Source organism: Schistocerca gregaria, chromosome 1 (assembly GCF_023897955.1).
Source record: "Schistocerca gregaria isolate iqSchGreg1 chromosome 1, iqSchGreg1.2, whole genome shotgun sequence".
NCBI classification, from domain to species: Eukaryota; Metazoa; Arthropoda; class Insecta; order Orthoptera; family Acrididae; genus Schistocerca; species Schistocerca gregaria.
Window position 1 is genome coordinate 504,629,940 of NC_064920.1, and position 25,867 is coordinate 504,655,806.

General features: G+C 37.7%; 1 protein-coding gene and 1 long non-coding RNA gene across 2 annotated transcripts in view; one reads left to right on the plus strand and one right to left on the minus strand.

Moving 5' to 3' along the window:
• Positions 1 to 2,583: 2,583 nt before the first annotated feature.
• The window catches only part of LOC126354355 (uncharacterized protein KIAA1143 homolog), a 293,216-nt gene continuing 269,932 nt past the window's right edge, over positions 2,584 to 25,867 (plus strand). The window contains exons 1-2 of the mRNA XM_050003935.1: positions 2,584 to 2,787; positions 3,499 to 3,631. Of these exons, the coding sequence (XP_049859892.1) occupies positions 2,680 to 2,787; positions 3,499 to 3,631 (241 nt within the window). The 5' untranslated portion in view covers positions 2,584 to 2,679. The remainder of the gene's footprint in view (positions 2,788 to 3,498; positions 3,632 to 25,867) is intronic.
• Positions 7,963 to 21,195, minus strand: LOC126354363 (uncharacterized). Its single transcript, XR_007565307.1, has 3 exons — positions 20,835 to 21,195; positions 18,021 to 18,161; positions 7,963 to 8,229 (listed from the first exon to the last, which is right to left on the minus strand). It is a non-coding gene; the product is annotated as an uncharacterized LOC126354363 (long non-coding RNA).

A 25,867-nucleotide genomic window follows, 5' to 3' on the forward strand; every position in this document is an offset into this window, starting at 1 on the left:
ATGCTGTGGCTTGGAAAACTACCTAGTCAGTACTTTCAGCAATCTCCAACTCGGTAAAAATTCATATGAATAGGGACAGCGAAATAGCGAAATGCATAAACGACATATGTAGAACAAATACTCTAACATGTGCAATTGTTAACACTTATTCACAGCCTCAAAATATTTGATCTAAATGTGTTACACAATCTCAGTATCTGTGGCCTGCTTACAAAACAGCCCAATACTTAGCTGCTAGATGTAAAAGCTATTAATTATGGTAAAATGTGCTACCATTTTAGGTCACATGCACATCATTTGTTTAGAGTATTAACATTTTTCTAGAACTCAGACACTCTACAATGCTGAAATATCTCATGTTAATATTTGCAGAATTGTGTAGAATATGCTATGATGTCACAAACACCACAGTCTGAAAGTCTCTGCTTCTCGCCACAGCAACTGACAAAAGTTCATGCAACGGGGATAACAAAACCAAATTAATTACTTATAACAAATACTCACATTACATCCCTCTCACTACAAAGCACAGATCTGGGATGGAGAGCAAAATAAATTGTCTAAGAGCAGAGTACCACTAAGGCTATTGGCTGAGATCAACAGTGATTGTTCGATAAATAATTCACATTGTTCAGATACTTTTGAGTACAGGCTACATTGTGATTGCCACCCGGAGTGGACCAGAGCTGTAGGCCAAACATAGTAGTGTTCTCTCTTGGTAGTGCCACATGGCCATTAGAGGCACAGTCTTCTTGCGACTGTGCATTATTGTGACCATCGCTGCCATCAGTCATGAACAGTGGCTACAATCCTATCAAGTCTTCCTGCAGTATCACAGAAGAAACATGTAGCTTCTTGTAGCCCTATCACACGACTTGTTTCAAACTTGGAGAGGTGATGGTAATGCCATTTTTGTTGCCATAAAGACACTCTTGAATAACACCAATTTAACATGTCCCATCTCTAAGATAACTAACACCCACAATAGTTGCAACGTGCATTTAAACCAAACCTGATCTTTATGTTCACAGTGGCGCAACTAGTGCCACTCTTACACGACTGGCGCAAAATTGGAATAGTCATCATCTTTCAGAAGTAGAAACATGCCTGTCAACTTTCGTTTACGTCACACAACTCCTTTTTGGTGTTGCGATTTTTTTCAGTCAGTGTGTGTGTGTGCGTGTGCGTGTGTGTTTGTGTGCGTGTGTGTGTGTGTGTGTGTGTGTGTGTGTGTGTGTTCCATGCTAGTTAAAACGATTTCAGATCCATTGGTTACTGTGTATGCAAGTATGACTGAATACATACGAAATATGTGTGTTAGTGAAGTTTTTCCAACTTCTGGCCATACAAAGTGGAGTCTTGGTTTCAGAATTTTATCTCTAGCAGGCGAACTGTTAAACTGTGCTACAACATCACAGAAGAACATCATATGACGTGTTACAACATCAATTGTTGGACCTATTTTGAAAACATATTACACTTTAATACTGTGCTACAGCATTGTAAACTGTGGCTAAAGAGTACTACAGCTATTCCAAGCTGTAAAAATTGTTTCAACCTGTAGGACCAAAATTTTGTAAATAATGTACTCTGCAAGCTCTTCCAACCTGTGTGACCTATTTATTGTGCATATATTCTGTACATTGTTAAAATATTTTGTAAGTATTGTACACTTCTACTTTGAAAACATATTCAGCTGGTTTGTACAGTGGCTGGACTGAAAAATCTATTTTGGAAAAAACATATTACAATTTTTAACAAATAAATCTACTTTTCTGAATTGTAGTAAATTATTTTCTTTTTGCATCAACTTCACCACTTTTTTTTTCAAATGATTGTTTATGAGACTTAAGGTCAATTCTTGTTGGCCATGATGTCATGACAAAGCAGTTTCCATTACATGACATTTTAAGTGGAAAAATCAGCTTTAATGAAGAAGAAAAGTACAGTTGTTTATGACGTTACTAGTTACGTTGCAAGCTGCCCTATGGTGGCGGCAGTTCTCCGTCTGTCAAACGACTAAAAAGTCATAAGCACCACACCTAAGAGGTGCCACGTTTATCAAGAGCGCAAGGAAATCTGACATTCGTTACATAGTGGTCCCTGTGTGCATCACTTAATGAGTTGACTAACTTGACATAAAATTAATTTAATTCCTTCAAACCCACAACAAAATAAATGAACATCATGGGAAATGAGAATGGATGTCATTGAAAAATTAATAACAAGGACCTACGGTATCACAAATAGATTTTTTAACTAATAACGAGATCAAGGGAGAACAAACATATAAACAGAAACTTCAACTGTACAACAATTTGATTTCTTTATAGAAAATGTGGTTTTGATTTGTTTGTTTATACATTCTTGGTAAATGTAAGCTCTTTGAATTAGTTGTATGAATCAGCACTGTACCTCCTTTGGTGGATCCAAGCTTAGTGCTACACAATAGAACGGTGATCTAAACAAGAGTTCAATTTATGATCTAACGTCGAAATTCATCTCCAGTCAGCGATGTTTGTACAATCGGCCCGCAGGGTTGTAAAATCTTTGCCTCGAAGATGTGTTTGTACAAAACTAACTACTATGGTTTCGTTGCTCAACTGTTTCGCTGGCGGTTGAATAACGTTGTTTACAAATAAAAGCAAGTTTATGTACCCATTGACTATTCCATGAAATATGTCTAAAAGAAATACTGTTTCTTACGTTAAGCCACAAGAGCCTGCATTCTTAACCAGATTAAAGCAAGAAGCAGGTTTTGTTCCTAAAGATACAGTTGAAACGAAGGTAGCCGTAATGTTCTAGACGTATATCAAATATTGCTATCTAATTTTGATTTCTTAGCGACAAATGCAGGATAAATCGGATATTGCTGTATTTACAAAATCTAGTTTGTTTCTTCATCTGTAGAGCTTAAGATAAAGGAAAAATTTTATAACTTCGAAAGAACACAATGTAATACATAAACAGTTTTCGTATGGCGTTCACAATGCTACTAAAGAACGCGAGATATTAATGTCGCTGATGTCTGCTGCAGAAAACTGCCTCACGTCACTCCGGCATATTAGAGAAATAGAACCCATGCGTTCATTTTATGACGCCCAGATTCGTGTAGCATTATCCATTGGTAAAAAAACGGAATACAGTCAATGTCAACACTTTATCATAGAAAAATGTAACGCGGGGCGTTAAATCTCTCTCTCTCTCTCTCTCTCTCTCTCTCTCTCTCTCTCTCTCTCTCTCTCTGTGTGTGTGTGTGTGTGTGTGTGTGTGTGTGTGTGTGTGTGTGTGTGTGTGTGTTAAATTATGTAATTTTTTGCCTTACAGCTAGTTATATACTAGAATACTGTGTAGAAGTGTTGTAGTGCATATTATGATGGACCAGAAACATTGTAACTTCTTTCAAGAAGTGCAAGGCATTGATGTACTGAAAGCATAGAATTGCCAATGTTCATTTGTCTCAGCAAGTGGATATAACTTTTTAAACTTATTTTACAGAAAGTAACTTTACCAAGCTGCACTGATGATGATTTAGATGACAAAGATGATGAGCAGCCTGTTGTCGTCGTACTGAAACCTGGTGACATATCAGCAGAAGAAGCAGAACAGATAAAGGCAGAACAGCTACAAAGTAAGTTATTTTATTAAGACTATATAGGATTAGTGTATAATTTTAATTGCAGATATTTCCTTTGTATGGTTAAAATAAGGATTTTGATGCTACACTGTGAGATCTGAGGGTAGATCTTGAAAATCTTATGCTTGAGAATTCTTCGAGATGATTGTTTACAAATTATATAATCCTGCATTTTGTAATCATGTCTTTTCTGTTGTGGCATAGTGTAATTTTAACCTTGGTATTACCAAAATAATTAGACTGATGAAGTTGCTAGGGGCCAGTATACTCAAACTTTTTTTCTTATCTTGCTTTGCCCAAACAACCATATTAATTTTGTATCAGCACTATCAGACACTAACATGTATAAAGCTTTGCTATTTGGGTTGATTATCGATGATAAGATTTGCTTTGGCAACGTAACAGGCCTAAAGACTCTATGAACTGGTTAGTACAGAAAAAGAGTAATATTGTGGTTGCAGTTGACATGAAGTATAATGTAGACAAACAAGTTATTATTAGAATACATTAATGAAGTAGTAATAGAGCGCTAAGATTTATTAGTAAATAAATGTAGCCCCACTGAAAACTTACAGAATGTTTCAGATGTAAAGCAATAAAAATATGAAGGATATCTAGTAAAGTTTACCATGTGTTTTTGAAGTAGGGTAGTAGTGCAGTGTATTACAAAACTTACAGATCAATTGATTGGAATCCTTATTTGTAAGAAGTGGTCAATTATAATCATAAAACATTTTCATTATTTATGAGGTTTACATAACTTGACATGCTAATAATCTTTACACAGTTAAGAATCTTGTCCTTAAAGACTGACTGGTATTTAGAAGATGCTTATCAGTTAGGTTTGTAGTTATGTTAAATTATTAACCATTCATGTTTGTAATTCTGTTAAATTATTAACTATTCATCAATTTTAGTAGTAACTTGGCACAATGTTGATTAACAATCTGCTGGCTCCCTATATGTTTGACATAGTTTAAAGTAAGTACATAAAGCTTCTTACATTTTTCTCTTCAGAATTTTGTTAAAGATACATAGATAATACATATAAATTCTTTTTACTATTTCTTATTTTCTGTCTTCTTTTTGCAGCTTCTCTAGTAATTTTTTTTTTAAATCGATTGTGCGATCAGTGTCACCTTCTTGTTGTCATGTAGTTCCTGAGTGTCAGATATACAAGGTGGTCAGAAACAGTCTGAAAAACTTATAAGGGTGTTGCAGGGTAGATTGTGTCGAGAAATAATTATTAAGAAAAAAATTCAATACTTTGTCCTATTTCCAAGTTAATTAGCATTGAAGTTAGTGAATCAGGTTGTTGCACATGCAGATTCAAGTGGCCTGCCAGAGACAGTGTCACCAAACGTGTTCTTCATTTGATTTTCTGAAACCAAACAAGAGGGCGATATAAAAATTGGACATGGGACGGGTGTGAGGATCGAACTCATTTATGCTATGAGGACTACTGACACTAGTTGTATTTGGCAGCGCCCTTAAATTTGTGTGCAGTGCCTTGACTGTCTAACTGCAATGCTAATTAACTTGGAAACAGGCCAATGCATTGCATTTTTTTATTAGCAATTACATGTCAGCACAACCTAGCCTGCAACTCCTTTACAAGCTTTCCACGTTGTTTCTTACGACCCTGTCTATTATGTATCAGTTTCATAGTGAACTAACAGTCTACATAGATCAAAGACATTGCTAAGTCTTGCATCAGAATGAGTGGCAACAAAAGTTATTTATTAAATACGTTTGATAGAAACTTAATCTGTCAAGAATAAGCAAAATTTCTGAAGATTTACAACTGATACCATTGCCAAACCTTTTTATCAAAAAAGAAATAAGTAGATATGTATTTGGACTAGGGAACCATATCCAAACAACTTACAATTTCTTTCCTGTGGTTTCAGTACAATGGACATGTTAAATAATTATTTGTATTAAATTAAGTTTATGTTGGGAGGTAGATGGTATTATTTGCACCAAGGGCTGATTATCTTCTCCTCTTAGTCAGACCTGCTCCAAGGTTAACACATTGGTAGACATACTTTCACCCTGGAGAGGGTTATCTAACACAAGTAAAATACTGTTTGTTCATATAATTACGGGAAAATATACTTGCACTGACTCAATGTAAAATCGGAGGCTCATAATCAATTCCCAATTGTGATGTGACTATTTTCAGTAGTTTTCCCCAGTCAAATGTTGCAACAGTTCTCGTAACAATGAAGCATTTGTGTCGTTCCACCCTAATTACTGTAACTGGATGGCTATCGCAGCATGGCAGTCGGTAACACGTTACATCTCGGCCAACAAGTACATGAGAAGGATCAGTTGGAGGATGATTGCCTGTTGTGACTTGGAATCACTCCTGTGAGATACTGAGCCAGTTTTTTAAACAAGGGTACAACTTAGCCTTTGCTAATTGTTCTTTTAGTTTTTGCTGCAACTGTAGTGGCTTTACTGTCATTTGCTTGTGGAATTTATTTTGTAAAGGTAGTAATACATTACAGGAAAACACCACAAAATTCAGTACAACTACATATTTATTCCTCAGTTTGAAAAGTATTTTGTTTAATAATTTCGTGCCAGTGGAATATTTCTTTGCTTCGGCATAATTTAGTTTTTAAATTATTTTGAAACTTTACTCCTTGCAGTGTACTTCTTGCACAGAAACCTCTATTACACACTGGATAGCTTTTATCACATACTAAATATGTTTCATTTAATTCATCCTTTACTGAATCTGAATTGTGAAATAGTTTTTGTGGGGTTCCTACAAGAGAGAAAAAGCTTAATGCCTATATTAAATTATAAAAGAACTTTGTCGGAGATTTTTTACAAAATAATTGATAGAATGCTGAGCTACTTTTATGATATCTTTTATTAATTTGGCATGGTCCTAGCTTTCCTACAAACAATGGTACATGGCTTTAAGTATAAAAATTCTATAAAAATGTGCAGATGTACACTCCCAGTTCCTCAGCCTCTGATTTTAATTGACTACAATATTTTTGACATTTCCAGTAATCTGATTGGTGCGTATTAGTCCATCTATTCAGTCTTTAAAAATGTCATGATTGCATGGTACGTATTTTAAGGCAGCATTGCGTACTGGTCACAAACACACATCTAGTCCCATCTGGCAGAAAGCCTTACAGCCAGTTTCGATGTACTGAAAGTCATTGAAACAGTAGGTATTATTTTTGTGCTGACATGCTTTACGGCACTTGATTTTACTTTCTAGTCACCCAAAAAAAATCTTCATAGGTAATGGAATACATCATTTGTTTATAACTAAGGACCATTAGCATCATCATTTTCTTGTATATTTTCCTGCCACTGGCAGGGTCTGATGGGAAAACAAGTCCACCATTTTCTCTGATCTTACCCACTTCCTCTGAGTCACTCCTCTGGCCCTTTCCTTTTAGCTCTTGTTCTCTTGTTATTCCTCTACATCCCCTGCATCTTTCTATACATCCTCAGCTCATTCAAATTCTTCACATGCCCATACCAATTTAATATTTTTCCTCAGTGTTCTCTTGAAGTGGTTCCTCATATGTTATCCTTCTACATTTCATATTACATATTTTTGTTGTTCATATCTGACTTCTCAAAAACTCAATTCTTTTATTTGCATTTTAGTTCTTCCCGTGCCTTCATGGCCCAGGTTTCTACAGTGTTCAACAAAATTTATATGTAATACAGTTGGTGTATCACTTTCTTACTTTTCTAGGGGACTTCTTTGTTTCATATCATTCCTTTCACATTTCTCATAACTCTGTCAGTTTGCCTTGCATATTCATTTATGTCTTACTTTCATTTTCCTGCATTACATTCCACAGGTACTTGAAAAGCTTTTCACAATTTTCAGCTCCTCCCCACCCAAAATACTGTTTATTATAGGTCTATTCCTTTTCCTTGTTGTGATGACTGTTTCACACTTCTTTGCATTAAATTTTAGGTTATACTCTAGCATAACTTATTCCCCATATCTAATTACTTCTGTACTTTCTCCTGATTGGTCCCCACAGCATCAAATCATCAAACAACATTGCTGTCATCCTGTCTCCTACGTACATATTGTGTGAGATAATTGTTAATGAATCACATTTACGTACATTGTCAAGTTGTCACACTAGCAGCAAGAAGGAATGTTCTTAATTTTCTTTTGAATTTTTGTCTTTATGCTTTGCTTTTTGTCAGATGAACATTTCTTGAAGGTCCTTAACCTAGAGTACAAAGTCCTCCTCTGAACGTACATGAAGATGGAAAGTCTGTAGGAAAATTGTATTTGTACCTTGTATTGCACATGTATGTAGGTCAGTTGGACAGATTTTATAATATGTGGCAAGTACCATTAAACGGTTAGGACATCAGGAAATGAGTTAGAATGAAAAGATGTTTGAAGATGACTTTACAAGATGTATGTGTATTTATTTCTCATCAAATTCTTACTATTTGCTTTGGCACGCGTGTGTGTGTGTGCACCCTGAAGATGATGATTGATACCCCTTCTCTATTTCACTTCTTCTCATTTAATTGCTTCAGAAACCAAGCTGGTATATCCATAATGAGTGAGATGCAGATCTCTGAAATAGGATAAGATATTAGTAATTTCCTGAGACAATTTATTGTACAATTTGATTTCTTTATAGAAAATGTGGTTTTGATTTGTTTGTTTATACATTCTTGGTAAATGTAAGCTGTGTGAATTAGTTGTATGTCTCTCAGATATTATCTGATATGGTTGAATCTGTGCCCTTGGTTGGTATGCTAGCATCTTTTGCAAATGTTGTAGTTTTTTAACAGTTCTTCAAAGTTATTGGAAGGTCTCTTACGTAGGTTAAGAATGGGAATGGACTCAGTACTAACCTTTGGGGGACCACACATTATATGCCCCCCCCCCCCCCCCCATTCTAAAGTTAGTCTATTCCTCTGACACAATTTTTAGCATGCTCTTCTTTGTGTTATGAAGAGTAGACTCCATTCCAGAGGACTGCTGTTAATGCTACAGCATTTTATTTTCCTAAGTAGAATTTTATAGACCACACCAGCATAGTATTTGACTAGACTACAGATAAATCAGCCTATATTGTTTTGCTCTGCCAGTACTTCATTTGAGATTTTGTACAAGGAAAGATCTAAATGTAATTAGATGAAGTTGCTTTAGTGATGGTATCTTCAGCTGGGTGCCTCTACTACACACAGTGTCAGCCAGTCGTCATTCATGCAAAAGTATCTATTACATAAGAGTGGCTGTTTTAGTGTTTAGTGATTTTTGTGTCACATCTTCTTTCAGTTCCATTTCATTCTAGGGAATTGGAAGAAGACACAGGGAATCAGATTCAATGAGTATGATAGATCCCAAAGTGCTGACCCTGTATTTGCCCAAAAACTACCATTTTGCCAATATATAGTGACTGCGAGTAATGTTGGTGTTGTCGTGGATGAGCTGATCGTTTGATATTACCACAATGCAGATCTTTCTTTCTGATGCTTAAAACAACAGTTTTACTACCTGAAGGGAGTATTACTGGTTTGTCTGTGGTACATGAGGGAGCAAATTTATGGTGAATTATCATCTCCGCAAGCTGGAAAAAAAATTCCATAGCTTTTATGATGTTACTCACTAGTGTTGCTTCATACAGCTGTGGTGATGACAGTCGTCTTCTGGCCTGATTGATGATTGGTTTCTGGTTTACTCCTATAAAATCCTTACTTGTAAAGATTTTTAAAAAAAGCTTTTTCCTATTATGTTTTTTTGTCGTGTCGGCAACTGGAAAACTGCTGAACGCATGAAGCAGTGGAGGCGGTTACCAATTTGTGCTACGTACAAGATGTTAACAGTCAAGTGAAGTCCATTTTCTCAGAAATTTCTGAACAGACCGGAGGGAGTGAAATGCCTCCCTAATTAATTTAGAGGTTTTTTTCCTTATCTGTATTTTTATGAATAATGGGCAGTCTTTGTGGGAATGTCCTTTGAATCATTGACTACTTACAGGGGTAGTTCAAAATTAGTCCTATACAGTCACCATAACTCTGCCTGAAATAGGATCATAGCCAGTATAATCGCTACATTACAGAGTGCACATGATTACTAGAATCTCCTCACAGACTGTGTTGCTGGAATGAGTGTCTATTGCTGTTCTAAGCAGAATGTGCCAGAGTAAATTTAATGCATTCATATTTAGTTGTTAAATACCAGGTGCAATGCTTCCTCCCATTTTCAGGAAGGAATAATCGAAACTGGAGGCTCATAATTTCAATGTGTCGTTAAAACAACTGCAGCTATTATGCAGGAGTCCAATTACATTCATCTGACTTTATTATATGTTGTTTGTTTAATAAAACAACAGATCATTTCTATTTTTCTCATCGATTGCTTTATTTCATGCAGTGTGTGTATATTTGTATCTCTTAACAATGGAACAGAAGGTTATAGAATATTTGTGGCTATGGAGTTTAGCATTTAGTTATAACCTTTTTTAATTAATTATTTTTTTTTCTTCCTGTGAAGAGAGGTTTTAAATGTTGTGTGTTGTCCACTCATTATCCCTACATCTTTTTGATTGTACCCTCATTTACTTTAGGAGAAAACAAAACACAAAGTGCTAAAGGAATATCTTTGAGGAAAAAATTTTAGTATTTTTATGTACTGTGTCTATGGTTTCCCTACATTCTGCCTAAAAAGTGTTTGTATGTACAGTTACTGAGCCATTAGTTACATTTTTGTTGTAATTAGACAGTTTTTCTTTGTGATAGTAACCTAACTGCTCATCATATTTTATCAACAACTTTTGAAAACCAAGGTCATACAAACTGTTAACTACCACATTCACATTTAAGTCAATGTTATTTGGATCAAGCAACAATTTGTCAATACTATTATAATTTAGCTTTTGATCCTTTTTGGGAACTTTACTGTGGGAACTAATAGAAGGCTGGACACCAAAAAGTGTCCTCACTCAGTACTGTTAGACAGAAAATTAGTATCAACATACCTGGAAACAAGAAGTCTCTTGTCAAAACTTTCCCTAATTATTGCATCAGATTTACAATATTGCTTGTCTGCATTTCTAACTTGTGCTCTTCTGAGTCCACAGTTGTGATGCAGCATTCAGAAACACCACCTTTTTGAAGCTGAGAATAAGTGTTCCAATTAAAGTACAGAATACTAGGATTCAGTTATTTGTGATTTAACCAATTCTTTTTTCCTTTTAAAATGAAGTTCTAAGTTTTTAATATACTCAGTTCTTTTAAATGCATTTGCATCATGTGAACTAACTGTGTATTTACCTAAAACCAACATCTAAAATTTTGTTGTTCATAATCTACATTATATCCATATTCTGTGAACCACTGTTAAGTGCATGGGTGATAGTACTCCCCATTCTTTAGTGCATTTTCCTGTTCCTTTTATGGGGAAAAATGACTGACTGAATGCCTCTGTGTGTACTGTAAGTGATTTAATCTTATCCTCATGTCCCTTCTAGAGCAATACCCAATGAGCTATAGTATTTTCCAACATTTAAAGTGGTTTTTGAAACTTTGCAAGTACATTTTCTCAAGATAGTTCATGTTTGTCTTTAAGAGTCTGCCAGTTCAGTTCTTTCAACATCTCTGTGGCACTCTCCTAATGACCATTCTTTGCTGCCCTTCTCTGTATAAGTTCGGTATCTCCTGTTAGTCCTATGTGGCATGATTCCCATGCACTTGAGCAATAGTCTAGTATGTGTCACACAAGTGATTTCTGGCAATTTCCTTCACAGATTTACTACATTTCCATAGTATTCTACTAATGACCTGAAGTCTGCCACCCGTTTTACCTAAGACTAAGACTATGTGACTTCAAATCCCTACAAAGTAATACACCCAGATATTTGTATGATTTGACTGATTTGAATTGTGACTCATTGATACTGTTGTCATAGGGTACTAAGCTTTTCATTTTGTGAAGGACACAGTTTTACATTTCTGGACATTCAAAGCAAGTTGCCAAACTTTGCATCACTCTGAAATCTTATCAAAATCAGTAATTGTTGCATTTTAGTCTCGTCAGGTACTTCTTTAATCTTCATTATGATTGGACACTTTTCAAAATTGTTCCTATTAGCAGCACTATGTGTTCTTACCTTGACAATGTTAACATGATGTTAAATCTGGATCTTTCGTTTTCCACTTAAGTTATTTTTCTGTCTTGTATTGATTATGACAGTCTCATGACAAACTTATGCAGTAGAATTTTTCAACAGACAATACTCCTGCTTTGTTGTGTTAAAGCAATATGTATTTTGTATGTTTTATTTGTCTGATATTGGTTTGAGTGAAAGTTATTTTAAAATGGTAATGTTTTTTCTTCATGCTCATTTTTTGTATTGTTTTTCTTTTTTTTCTTCTCATAACTACTCATATGTTTTTCTCACTTACTTGTTGTAATATGTATCATAGCTCTCAGTTTTTGTTGTGTAATTTCTCTTTGTTTATGTTAAACTACTTGTTGTTGTGTCCCCACTTTGTGTAGGATTTTCTTGTTTGAATTTTGGTACTTTCTGTACTAGTCCCTGTTTTTGTGCATAGTGCAGCCCTTCAGCACCACTTTACAATGTGCACATATTATTGTGCCTTAAAAATTAATCTAACAAACTTTTATCACTATTTACCAAGAATTATTTAATATAGGGCATACATTTTTATGCAAGCAGTGATTGGGAAGGGAGTGAGACAGGGTTGTAGCCTATCCTCGATGTTATTCAATCTGTATATTGAGCAAACAGTAAAGGAAACAAAAGAAAGATTTGGAGTGGGAATTAAAATCCATGGAGAAGAAATAAAAACTTTGAGGTTCGCCGAAAACATTGTAATTCTGTCAGAGACAGCAAAGGACCTGGAGGAGCAGCTGAACGGAATGGACAGTGTCTTGAAAGGAGGGTACAACATGAACATCAACAAATGCAAAATGAGAATAATGGAATGTAGTCCAATTAAATTCAGGTGATGCTGATTAGGAAATGAGACACTTAAAGTAGTAAAGGAGTTTTGCTATTTAGGGAGCAAAATAACTGATGATGGTCGAAGTAGAGAGGATATAAAACGTAGACTGGCAATGGCAAGGAAAGCATTTCCGAAGAAGAGAAATTTTTTAACATTGAGTATAGATTTAAATGTGAGGAAGTCGTTTCTGAAAGTATTTATGTGGAGTGTAGCCATGAAATGTGGTGCTACAGAAGAATGCTGAAGATCATATGGGTAAACCACATAACTAATCAGGAGGTATTGAGTAGAATTGGGGAGAAGAGGAATTTGTGCCACAACTTGACAACAAGAAGGGATCGGTTGGTAGGACATGTTCTGAGGCATCAAGGCATCACCAATTTAGTATTGGAGGGCAGTGTGGAGGGTAAAAATTGTAGAGGGAGACCAAGAGATAAATACACTAAGCAGATTCAGAAGGACGTAGGTTGCAGTAGGTACTGGGAGATGAAGCAGCTTGCACAGGATCGAGTAGCATGGAGAGCTGCATAAAACCAGTCTCTGGACTGAAGAACACAACAACAACAACAACAAAATATTTATTTTTCAGCGCTATTTATATTTTGTATTTCAAGTTGTTATAAGGTTTTAACTTTTGTGTTACTAGAAAAAGATGCAATTTTCCATTATTTTTGCATTTGTGAATGGATTTTTTGTTGGTTATATTATTTTATGATTTAACTTTTAAATTAAGAAATAAATTGATGTAGCTGTTGCATATGCAAGAATTTTTGGATTTCATCTTGCAAATTTTTTGTTCCTGTACATATAATTTTGTGGCATGATTAATTTTTTGATTATTTGTAATTTCCTGTTCTGTTCAGCTCTTAATATTCTGCTGCATCATTATATTCTCTAGAAGAGATGTCTGAGCATCTAACATGTTTCCTCCATGTCCTTAAGGACCATTCTGCAAATACCTTTTGATTTTCTTCATTTTCAGTCCCTGGTGAATTTCAGTTTCCAACGAATATTGTGCTTTTCTTATCGCATATTGTGTGCAATTGTAGTTATTGTTACAAGGTTTCTTTACCTGTACACCAATGAATTCTTCATCTTTGTGTCATCTAATGTAACAGCTAGGTCTATACTTCAGTCCTTTCATTTCCTTCAGCTACATTTACGCTTAGATGATACTAATATGTGCTACAAAGTTTTGTGCAGTGCTCGAAATGTTCTTCAATAATTAAAAAACCAAGCCTCCTATTGAAAATGTTTCATAGTGCAAAATTAAACTACATTAAACTTTCTTCAAAAAATGTCCTATTCATTATTTCTCGAGGACTGATAGTTTCTGCATTGCAAGTGATGGAAAAATCACAGATTATTGGAAATAGTGTTGTAATGGTATAAAATTAATGTTTTTTTGTTAATTGAAGTGGTTTAAGAACAAATATTAAATGTGTGTATCACATCTAAGTGCAGTAGATGAGGGAAGGCAGGTCACCAGAATGTGTTCATGCATTTCCCCTTTACATACTTCCGGAAACTGAATAGTGAGTGAATAGCGAATCTCCATGCTCTTTGTCCCATTACATCACAAGAAGCAACTAAAGAGTGTTTTTGTTATATCGACCCCCACAGTGTGCATTATCAATTACTGGTGATGTATTGCACAGACATTCCTGGGTCTTTATTTTTGTCAAAGTGTGGTAACACTACATGTAATACAAATATGAGTTACTCTTATACTAGCTCAAGAAACGAATATGGACAGAGTCTGTGTAAATATCTGCACATTGATCTGGAGGGAAACTCATATTGTATAGCAGCTGTAGCATTCTTTCGGGAAAGGCAACTTCCCCCACCAAGAGCCCTGCTCACTTTTCAGTTTACAGACAGGCTGCACCTCCCCAGTATTTCCTCTACACTTCTACTATGTGAGCAGACAGAATAACTTCTCTGAGCTCGCATTCGGGAGGACGGCGGTTCAATCCTGCCTCCGGCCATCCTGATTTCGTTTTCCGTGATTTCCCTAAATCGTTTCAGGCAAATGCCAGGATGGTTCCTTTGAAAGGGCACGGCCGATTTCCTTCCCAATCCTTCCCTAACCGGAGCTTGCGCTCTGTCTCTAATGACCTCATTGTCGACAGGACGTTAAACACTAACCACCACCACCACATCTCTGAGCTCATGCTTATATAGTGGGGTCATTTTCAATCAATTGGGTGAGTACTTTTTGCAGTTGTCAAGCTAGCTGTTGTATAAAAAAAGCTATCAATTGTCTACCAGGTGCACTCTCGGGGAAAATCGCCCGCATTCTGAAGAAACACCAGGTTGGAACTGCGTTTTGTGCTCCGAATAAAACTCTTGCACTGGTGGGGAGCGCCAAAGATGACCTCGGTTTGAGGAAGGCCGGCGTGTACCAGATTCCGTGTCAATGTGGCAAGTCGTATATTGGTCAGACGATGCGTACCGTCAAGGATCGATGCCGTTAACACCAGAGGCACACTCAACTGATGTATCTGAGCAAGTCGGCGGTCGCTGAACATTGTTTGTCGGAAAATCACGCTATGGAGTATGACCGCACGAGGATTCTGGTACATATGTCAAGATACTGGGACAGCGTTGTTAGAGAGGCCATCGAAATTCGCACCAATGACGACCTCATAAACCGTGACTGTGGCTATAATCTTAGCAAGGCTTGGGAACCAGCGATTGGGTTAATCAAGAGTAAATCGAGCAAACGCATAGTTGTGACGACCAGGGCGGACAGAACCATCACACCCACGTCGTTTCAGATGCCGTCGCAATCTGTTCCACCGTGCTACCGTGGCACGGACGGCGGAGGGAGCGCACCGCGGGCGGAGAGTATTTCAATCGGCCACCTCCGCGACCGAACCCAGTTCCCCCTGAGCAGCCATAGCGTATGGATCTCCATGCCGTCGCGTTCACAGGAGCTCAGTCCGTCAGTTCACCTGATGATGGCGACATGTTTGATCGCCGAAATATTGTGCCTGTTGGACACTATAGACCGGCAGTACACCCGTGGATATTTTGATTACCACACTAAAGAGTTTGCCCCAAGTGTAACATGCTGTCGCTATGCATTTGACAATTTCAATTTCACTGTCTCCACTACCAATGGCTGGAATACTTTTTGCAGTGCGAAAGGTATCAAATTCATCATCCTAGCCTCAGCTATCCCAACCTCTGAAGAAGCACAGAGGCTAAAATTGGCCGCCTCTGCAATGGACGTAGGCCAAGCAGGTTTTATGGAGCCTCAGGTACATCAACATGTCAAACAATGAATTACAAGATGTTACTGTTCTAAACTTAAAACATGGCCAGTCCCATTCCATCACACACATGCACACCCATCTTGAAAGATATACTGTAGATGTGTGGTAAGTGGCTCCAATTAATGCTGTCCTCTGTAGAGGTGTCAGCAATTCCTGAATGGAAGAGATTTGTGCAGTCTACCAGCAACATAATTAATGGTGAAAGAAATGCACTAACTTTCTAGTCATTCACTAACTTACCACCCTTTGTCTACAACACATTACAAGGCTCTACGGTATGCTGTCAACAGTAGACAGCAGCTGGATACCACAGTTAGTTCATTCCCCTTCCCCCAACACTGCATAGATGACTGACAACATCAAACTTGCAGATTAAATGTTTCTCAGCTGTTTTTATAGAAACGTATAAAAGCTCTCTGTACAACTGCAATTAAATACTTAATAAACTGAAAGTAACTCCACTATATAGACATGAGCTTATTGGAGTTATTTTGTCTACTTACATAAGAAAACTGGACAAGAAATGCTGGGAAGTTACAGCCTGCCTGTTAACTGAAGCAGGAGGAGGGATAGTGGTGGGGGAAGTCACCTTTTCCAGAACAACACTACAGCTGTTGTTCATAATTGCTAACAAGGGAACCTCCCCATTGCACCCCCCTCAGATTTAGTTATAAGTTGGCACAGTGGAAAGGCCTTGAAAAACTAAACACAGATCAATCGAGAAAACAGGAAGAAGATGTGTGGAGCTATGGAAAAAAAAGCAAAATATACGAACTGAGTAGTCCATGCACAGGACAGGCAACATTAAGGCTAGTGTGAGCTCAGAAGCTCCGTGGTCCCGTGGTTAGTGTGAGCAGCTGCCGAACGAGACGTACTTGGTTCAAGTCTTCCCTCTAGTGAAAAGTTTCTTTTTTATTTTCAGACAATTATTATCTGTCCGTCCGATGCAATCACTTTTTTTGGGAGTGATTATCACGTCCACAAGAAAACCTAAATCGAGCAAGGTAGAAGAATCTTTTTACCTATTCGCCAAGTGTACAAATTAGGTGGGCCGACAACATATTCCTGTCATGTGATGCACATGCCGTCACCAGTGTCGAATAGAATAAATCAGACTTGTTTTCCTGTGGAGGAATCGGTTGACCTATGACCTTGCGATCAAATGTTTACGGTTCCCATCGGAGAGGCACGTCCTTTCGTCTACTAATTGCACGGTTTTGCGTGGCATTACTTTGGGAAAATAAAAAGAAGAAATTTTCACTCGACAGGAGACATGAACCAAGGACCTCTCGTTCCGCATCTGCTCACACTAACCATGGGACCACGGAGCTCCTGAGCTCATATTAGCCTGGATGTAGCCTATGTTGCGCATGGACTACTCAGTTTGTATATTTTGCTTATTTTTTGCATAGTTCCACACAACTTCTTCCTGTTTATCGATTGATCTTTGTTCAGTTTTTCAACATCTATCCACTGTGCCAACTTATAACTAAATCTGAGGGGGGTGCGATGGGGAGGTTCCCTTGTAAGAATCAATTTCTCCTCTAGCAGTGTAGAGCAATGTGCTTATATTTACATAGAATCGATCGTGAGTTAGTATTACATTAACTCATATCTATATTCCATGTAGTGTTAATGCACTTCGTGGAAAATAAACACCAACTCCCCCAATCCCCCTCCCCCCCAAACGTGCATGTGCACTGGAGTACCAGTGATTTGTAAAGTGAGCTGTGGAAGAGTCTGTGTAGTCAGTACAGCTTTGTGAAACACTATGTAGTTGCTTCATGTGATGTAGAGGGGGTAGAGAGAGAGTTGGGAGTCACATGTTTGATCTTCAGTTTGTAGACCTACAGGAGGAGGGAACTGCACAGTCCCAACCTGGCAACCTACCTTCCCCCATGTGTCAAAAATCTGCAATTACAGATTTTTCCCCCTATTCTACCTGTTTTGGTCTTTTGTACTTGGTTACATAAACATCCATTTATCTATTGTGTCCTGTATACCACTTCTATTGTATGAAAACTAAATATGCAGTCTTTTTAAGTGTTATCAAATAGAAGTAACCATTTTCTAGTATATTCTACTGTAATATGAATTTATATACTCACTTAAAATTTGTTCTTGTTTAAATTCCATTAAACAGCTGTATAAGAAGATAGGAAACTTGCTTGTGATACTTTTATACCGTTAAGGATTTTCCATGATGTTTTGCACTGGATTTTGGAGAAAATGCCTTCTGTTGCATAGACCTGTAAAAGTGGCAACTTAATAACACTCAGAATTTCTGGGTGCGTGCATTGATGAGAAATTGGATTGGAAGAAACACGTTGATGTTCTGCTGAAACGGTTACATTCAGCTACTTATGCTGTTCGGGTTATTGCAAATTTTGGCAATAAACATATCAGTAAATTAGGATACTATGCCTATTTTCATTCACTACTTCCATATGTTGTCGTATTTTGGGGCAATTCATCATTAAGAGAGAAAGTATTCATTGCACAAAACTGTGTAATCAGAATAATAACTGGAGTCCACCAAAGATCACCTTACAGACATTTATTTAAGGAACTCAGGATATTCACAGTATAAAAATAACAGTGAAGTGATTAGCTACAACACTAGAAGAAAGTATGATCTTCACTAATTTGGATTAGATCTCACTCTGGCACAGAAAGGGGTGAATTATGCTGCTACAAAAATCTTTGGTCATTTCCAAATAGTAGTAAAAGTCGGAGAGATAGCCAACCAACATTTAAAAGCAAATTAAAATAATTTGTGAATGGCAACTCCTCTTACTCAATAGATGAATTCTTAGATATGAAGTAGTAAAAAAAAAAAAAAAAAAAAAAAAAAAAAAAAAAAGAGTTATGTGTAAAGGAAACTTATTTTAAAATGACACATTCCTCATCATTACAAAATGTCGTATTCATGATGTACGGAACAAGCATTAATGTATGTACGTATGTATGATCTGAAATTGTGACTTTTGAAATTATGTATCTTTGTTGCCTGAAAAACAGATTAAATGCAGTAGGTCTACATGTCCTGCCCAGGTTTTCTATTCCTGCCTCATACAGTCTGCGAAATACAATGCCTGGTATTTAATGTTCACTGTTGTCGAACTGCTGTATCGTGGAATTTATGAGTAGCCTATTAGTAGCAAGAGCTGCTTCAGCACCCAAAGAAATTTTTGTGTAGACATTTACTTGGCACTCTTGCCAATTTCTGACTATTAAGTAGCATTTTATGAATTCTGCCACTTGTAGTTATACCGGAAGATAATCATCTTCATTTCCTATGCCTGTTATAGTATTTATTACATTTTGTACCCGACCTGAGACATTGTAAGTGAATAGTGCGTTGAAAATTATAATTCAGATATTTCCTATTGTAAAATGTGAGTTGCCACATATTTTGTAGAACTTGGAAATTTGTGTATATTTTGCAGTTATCAAAGTTTTGTTTGTCGTTTTCAGTTTGTCTGTGTGCTCAGAGGCAGAAACACTCACTTTTAACATTTTTGTGTATGATTCATTCCATTGTGGTGTTTCTCACACTCATTAGGCACTGGCGATTGAATAGGAGCATTTTTATGCTCAACTTTGCAAAGATGTGCAAACATGATGTTTTGTAACCAAGTTTAAGTTCCTTAGTTACAGTGTTGCTGTTTGTTGAATGTAGGTGTTATATTCTGTGCTGTATCTCCTTTATTGTACTACACTTGTTCATCACAAATAATTTGAATAGCCAGTGTCATATGCCTTAATTCCGGTCTATTCTTACAACACATTTTCGCCATTAATAATTTGCTAAAAAGTTGTACATAATGTGACTGTATATATTTTATTGTTGTGTCTTGTTGATCTTAGTAATATGTAAGCAATACTATGTCTAGTAGCCCCTTGTATATGGTGTACCTGTAAATATGAAGCCTTAGTCCAAATCATTGTTAATTGTTATTCTATAATAATGTTTTGACACCATTGCGCTGCTCGTAATGAACTACTGCGCCTATATTATTGTTGTTCTTAATTATGCTCAATAAGCGTTTTATGTTATTCAGTTAAATTATTAAAATTAGCCTATGGTGTGCGGGTGTTTTAAAATAAAGTACGTGTCGGGAAACTCGGACGAAGTGTCGGGAGCGGCAATTTTAAAAACTGAGCACTATCTGCATCACCAAATATTTGGCTACTGTTTTGTTTAAAAGATGTCGAAACTTGTAGACCCCTGTTCTAAAACGTGTAATAATGAAATGTATAAATAAACTTTGGTTAAGGATAGGCATGTGTGACGTAGCGCCGTGAAGCGGGAGATACGATAAATGCAGGCTCCTACTGCAGTCTTCCTTTGAATCTATTTCGTTTCATGAATGCGCTTGTGTGCTGACGTCATCGTTCCATTTGGAAATTTTCGGGCGAGTCCATTGTGAGGAGGGGGGAGGGGAAGCCGTAGCAGTAACTGAAATTCATGATACGGCCTCCCCCTCGGTAATGGTATCGTCCATACGCATCAAATCAGCTATCTGCCGCAGGGAGCATATTTCTGTTTTGGAATGCGTACTGAGCCTTGTCTTGTTACAATTTTCGTTTCGTTGGCGCTGTTGGTACAGAGGGTCTACTTAAGCACATCTTGTTAGTGTTACGATATTTTCCTAATGTAACTCGCGATGATGGTAACCTGAGTTAATTTATTAAGGTGGCTGACACACACACACACACACACACACACACACACACACACACACACACACACAAAGCGTAAAATTTGCCACATTCTGTCTCGCTATTCACTGCTTGGAATTAATTCATTTTAAAGAATAATCAGAAAGAGTACGATCCAAATGACACGGCCTTAGTCAGCAAGAGTAGAGTGCAACGTGAATCTTTTCTTTCTTTTTTTAATTTTTTTAATGGCTTACCTTCGGGATTGAGTGTGGAAATTCATTTTCACATTGCTCAGTAGTGCGTTTGGCTTACGTGTCGCCAGTTTAACCAACTGTATGTGTACCTAGTGACCAGACTACAAATAGTACCAGCGACGCTCCTAAAGAGCTTGATGACTTTCTATTGGTAAAATCTCTGCTTACTTTTCCAGCGAATGCGTTTGTGCTTCGCTTCATTAAGATGTCCCAGAGATGAAATGTAAATGCGCATCGAAACTGGCGTCGTCGTTGTAATTTTTGCTGATCGTTTTGGTGGGCGACTTGTTCTTAGTTACAACGCGAAATGCCTCTCGTGCGTCTAATTATCACCAAATCCAGCTAATATCAAGAAACAGCGCCCACGAAATATAAATAAATGAATATGTCTCCAAAAAGCGGGCAGAATTATATCATAATAATTACCCAATGAGTACTCGTTTCAGAGAGTAAACACACACACACACACACACACACACACACACACACACACACACACTTCGTGTCTGACACGTTGTTGAAGGAAGATACGTGCTATTGTGACCGCTAATGATCCAATCATATCGTGTAGATTCCACGTGGCGCCTATGACGGTTAGCAGTTTAATTCAGTATTCCAGTGACGCATTGTGTGTGCTTGCTTCTTATGTAAATAAATACTCTCATTTGTACCCCAGTGGATTCTGTGCCAGATTCAAGATTAGCGTCTTTCTGAACGATGCGGCACTGCGCTAAAACACTGGGCTCTTATTGGAGAGGATCCGGCTTCAAATCCCGATATGACCACCGATGAAATTTCCGTAATCGCCACAAAAATCAGGAGGAGAATACTGCTGTTACTCCTCCGACATGGCCAATTTCTTCCCTATCCTTTTCAAACAGAGGTAGCCAGACTGTCGACCAGACGTCAATCAGTTACATAAAATCATCGTCTTTTATTATTGGACATGGTGGATTGATTACACGCTACTGTTTCTAAGCACATCAGTTAGCTGGCAGCGAAGATTCCTCCGAAGTAATCGGAGGGATCGGGACGTTTCATTGCGTACAACATTAAGAGCTAACCAATTTTTCTAAGCGGATGTACAAACTGTTGCACAGGTAAAAAGCATATTCAGTGTTTCGTTGATGCAGATTAATTTATGCCGAAAAGGATTCCGTCGGTTCTTTTTTATTTTCTTCAAAAACAAAACCGTTAAACACTGAAATGCGAAACCAGTGGAGGGCCTAATATGCTCTGCGTGCAGATTCGCAGAGGTAAATGTTGGGAACTGATGTGTGAGGCACGTAGTAAGTAAAGTGTGGTCTTGATGTGATCTGTTAGGAAAAAGCTGGTGGCACAAGGGGTCACCGCCGAACTCTTTTACTGAGTAGACTACATATGGAAGATGGGCGATGGCGTTCGTAGGAAAAAAAAGGGAGAAGGGGCTGCAGGCGAAGCCCCAACTTCAGTAGCACCTCTTGGCGGCCCCTAGACTGTCAACACTATTGCTCAGTAATCCCGGGTGTTCAGTAATACTGAACGTGTGTGAGTTAGATTGGGGATTCTGTAGCAATACTGAACAGATCGAAAACTTTTAATATATGTTACGCTGTCTGAGAAATACTGTAACATCTGTATTGACAATATCAATGATAGTTGGCTTACGTGCGTATCAGGACTTCCGTGTGTTCACTGTTTTGCTTATATACTAAAATGAGTTAAAAACAAGAAGAAAGATTATTCATATTATAGTGCATTGCCGGCAGTGTTGATGTTAAGACAGAGGGATATAAAAATCTGAAAATTATGAATTTTTTTGGAAGATTTTCCCTACAGCTTCGAGGGATGTACTTCTTAATTTTTTTAATTATTGAAGAACAAGCTAAGGAGACATTTGTTTCCAGTAATGTTCAAATGTTGGGCCGTTCAAAGAGCAAAAATTTCTTATAATCATTAACCTCGTTCAACCTCCATTTTCTTACCAAGTTAACGTGAGCGACTTTCTGACGCTGTTTATAACATTTTTTCAACCACTGTCTCTTTTTCTTTTGTTTGAAACAAAACAGACCGCTTACCACTGCAATAGCATCTTTATCGCCCATAGTTTCAAAATAGGCTATCACATTTTGATAGAACTGTCTAGGGAGAGCTTCAGTAATATTGCACAATATTATTATACAATAATATAGACCATCTGCTGGCTAATGTATATCTTAAATACAACGAAAGCTTATCTATCCTTTGCCAGGTTCCACATATAAATAGACCCTGACCCCCAACGTAAGTCTGTAAACAGTCGAAAAGATGCGACATTGTTGGATTAGACCATTGTAAGTAATTCACTGGAACCAATGGACCAAAGGAGACCGCTGCCAGGATTTTTACAAGTCCACATAGCTCATACTACAGTGTGACTGAGAAGCTAATGGGAAATAATGAGAATTACTGGAAGAAGGGCGACATTGTCTTCATAAGTGTTACAAGTAGAAGTAACCATTTTATAGTATATTCTACTGTAATCTCAATTTATATACTCACTTCAAATTTGTTCTTGCTTAAATTACATTAAACAGCTGTATAAGAAGATAGGAAACTGCTTGTGATACTTTAATACTTTTAAGGATTTTCCATGATGTTTTGCACTGGATTTTGGAGAAAATTATCTAGTGCTTTGCCTTCTATTGCATAGACCTGTAAATATAGGAACTTGCTAAGGCAGAATACCCAAAATTTCTGGGTGTGTGCATTTATGAGAAATTGGATTGGAAGAAACACGTCGATGATCTGCTGAAACGGTACGTGCAGCTACTTATGCTATTAGGGTTATTGCAAATTTTGGTGATAAACATATCAGTACAAGGATTAATGTATGTATGTTTTTTATGGCCGCGCGGTATTAACTGAGCGCTCTTGGGCGCAGCAATCATGGACTGTGTGGACCCGGAGGTTCGAGTCCTCCCTCGGGCATGGGTGTGTGTGTTTGTCCTTAGGATAATTTAGCTTAAGTAGTGTGTGAGTTTAGCGACTGATGACCTTAGCAGTTAAGCCCCATAAGATTTCACACACATTTGAACATTTTGTATTGTATGATGAGACGACGTTACGTAAATTTAAAGAATATGTACTCGATGTAGGCTGTGCAATAGTTGCGCTGCTTCCGTCCTGTATCTCGAATTGCGTTAATGAGAATCAGATAACGAAGATTAGAACGCGTACAGAGGCATACATGAAATTATTTTTCTGCGTTTTACATAACCTTTGAATAGGACAGGGAATGGTTATTAATGGCATAAAGTACTCTTCGCCGTTCATTGTTCAGTGGCTCACGGAGTATATAACATGTAGATGTGGTCCCAGTCCTTAAATATCAAGTCGTTAAATATATAAGGATTTCCATCAGGGACAGGTACGATGAAACTACTACATGCTTGTAGTTGTGGGGTGGCATATGCAGCAGACGTTGGTGGCCGAGCGGTTCTAGGCGCTATAGTCTGCAACTGCGCGACCGATACGGTCGCAGGTTCGAATCCTGTCTCGGGCATGGATGTGTGTGATGCCCTTAGATTAGTTAGGTTTAAGTAGTTCTATGTCTAGGTGACTAATGACCTCAGAAGTTAAGTCCTATAGTGCTTAGAGCCATTTTTTTTTCTTTTTTGGCATATGCACGACAGCTTCATTGAAAGATTTTGAGAACCAGTAATTCATCAATAGAGGAGGTGGCTTACAAAATTTGTGTTCGTCCGGTTCTTGAATGTGATTCCTTTGTCTGGTGCTCAAACTAAATTTGATTAATGTAAGATATTTAGAACACTTGGAGACGAATTGTGCGATTTATCACAGGTTTGCTTCATGGATCAGTCCCCAGTGCAAGAAACTACTGGGCACACACTATGCATCATGTTAAAATTCGGGGTATTACGTTTTAAAACTAGTCAAGAAACTTAATAGACCTCTCACTCACATTTCGCTTAACGACTCTGATGGTAAAGTTAGGGATATTCGGTTGAAACATAAACGTAATGACACTCGATATTCATGCACACAATTTGCGAATGGGTTAGGATGAGGGGAAGAGTGGTATTGGTATATTGTGTACTACTTGCCACAAATCGTAAGGCCGCTTTCGAAGACAAGATGCAGATCTAGATTTTTACTCAGTGTGGCTTCTGTAAACGAGACCATGTCCAGAACAGATGCGTGACCCATTCTTGAGTACTCCTCGTGTGTATGGAATGAGATGAATTAACGGAAGACATCGAAGCAATTCAGGGGCATGCTGCTTGATTTGATGCCGCTAGGTTCGATCAATATGCAAGTATTATCGTAATGCCCTACTGATTCAAACGGGAGTCCCTGGAAGGAAGAAGGCGTTCTTTCCACGAAATAGTGTTAACATTTGAGCACCGCCATTTGCGTCAGACTGCAGAACGATCCTATTGCCAACAACAGACATACAGCGTTAAGATCGCGAGGACAACATAAGAGAAATCAGGCCTCGTATGGAAAGATGAAGATTCGCAAGTGGAACAGGAAAGGGAATGATTAACAGTGTTCCAAGGTACCGTCCGCCATGCACCATTGGTGGCTTGCGGGAGAATATACGTAAATGTAGATATATGAAAGATTGGTCAATTACATTGTCACTGATCAGGCAATAAACCACCATGGATCAGGAAACAATGTACAAATTCAGGAGCCATTGCACACATGTCCCCCCATAAACACACGAGGTGATGAAAAGAATCGTCAGTTGTGGCTGTAACACATCTAACTTTCCTCCGTATTTCATAAGGGCGAATCATACACAGATCCTGACCTCTGCTGTTGATAATGGAGGAGGTATGGCTCCAAAGGCCAGTCTGTCGTAGCTCTGTGTAGAATGTAGATGTAGGTGTGCGGTTCATTGAGTATTACGAAGCATCAGTAGAAGCTCCGTTGGCAGCCGTCGGTCTGCGTACAATAGATTTGCAAATGATACGATTCGGTGACGTATAATCCGGCCCTGTAATCATTACTAACGTCCCCGCTGAAGGTCTCCGAATTGTAGTGTG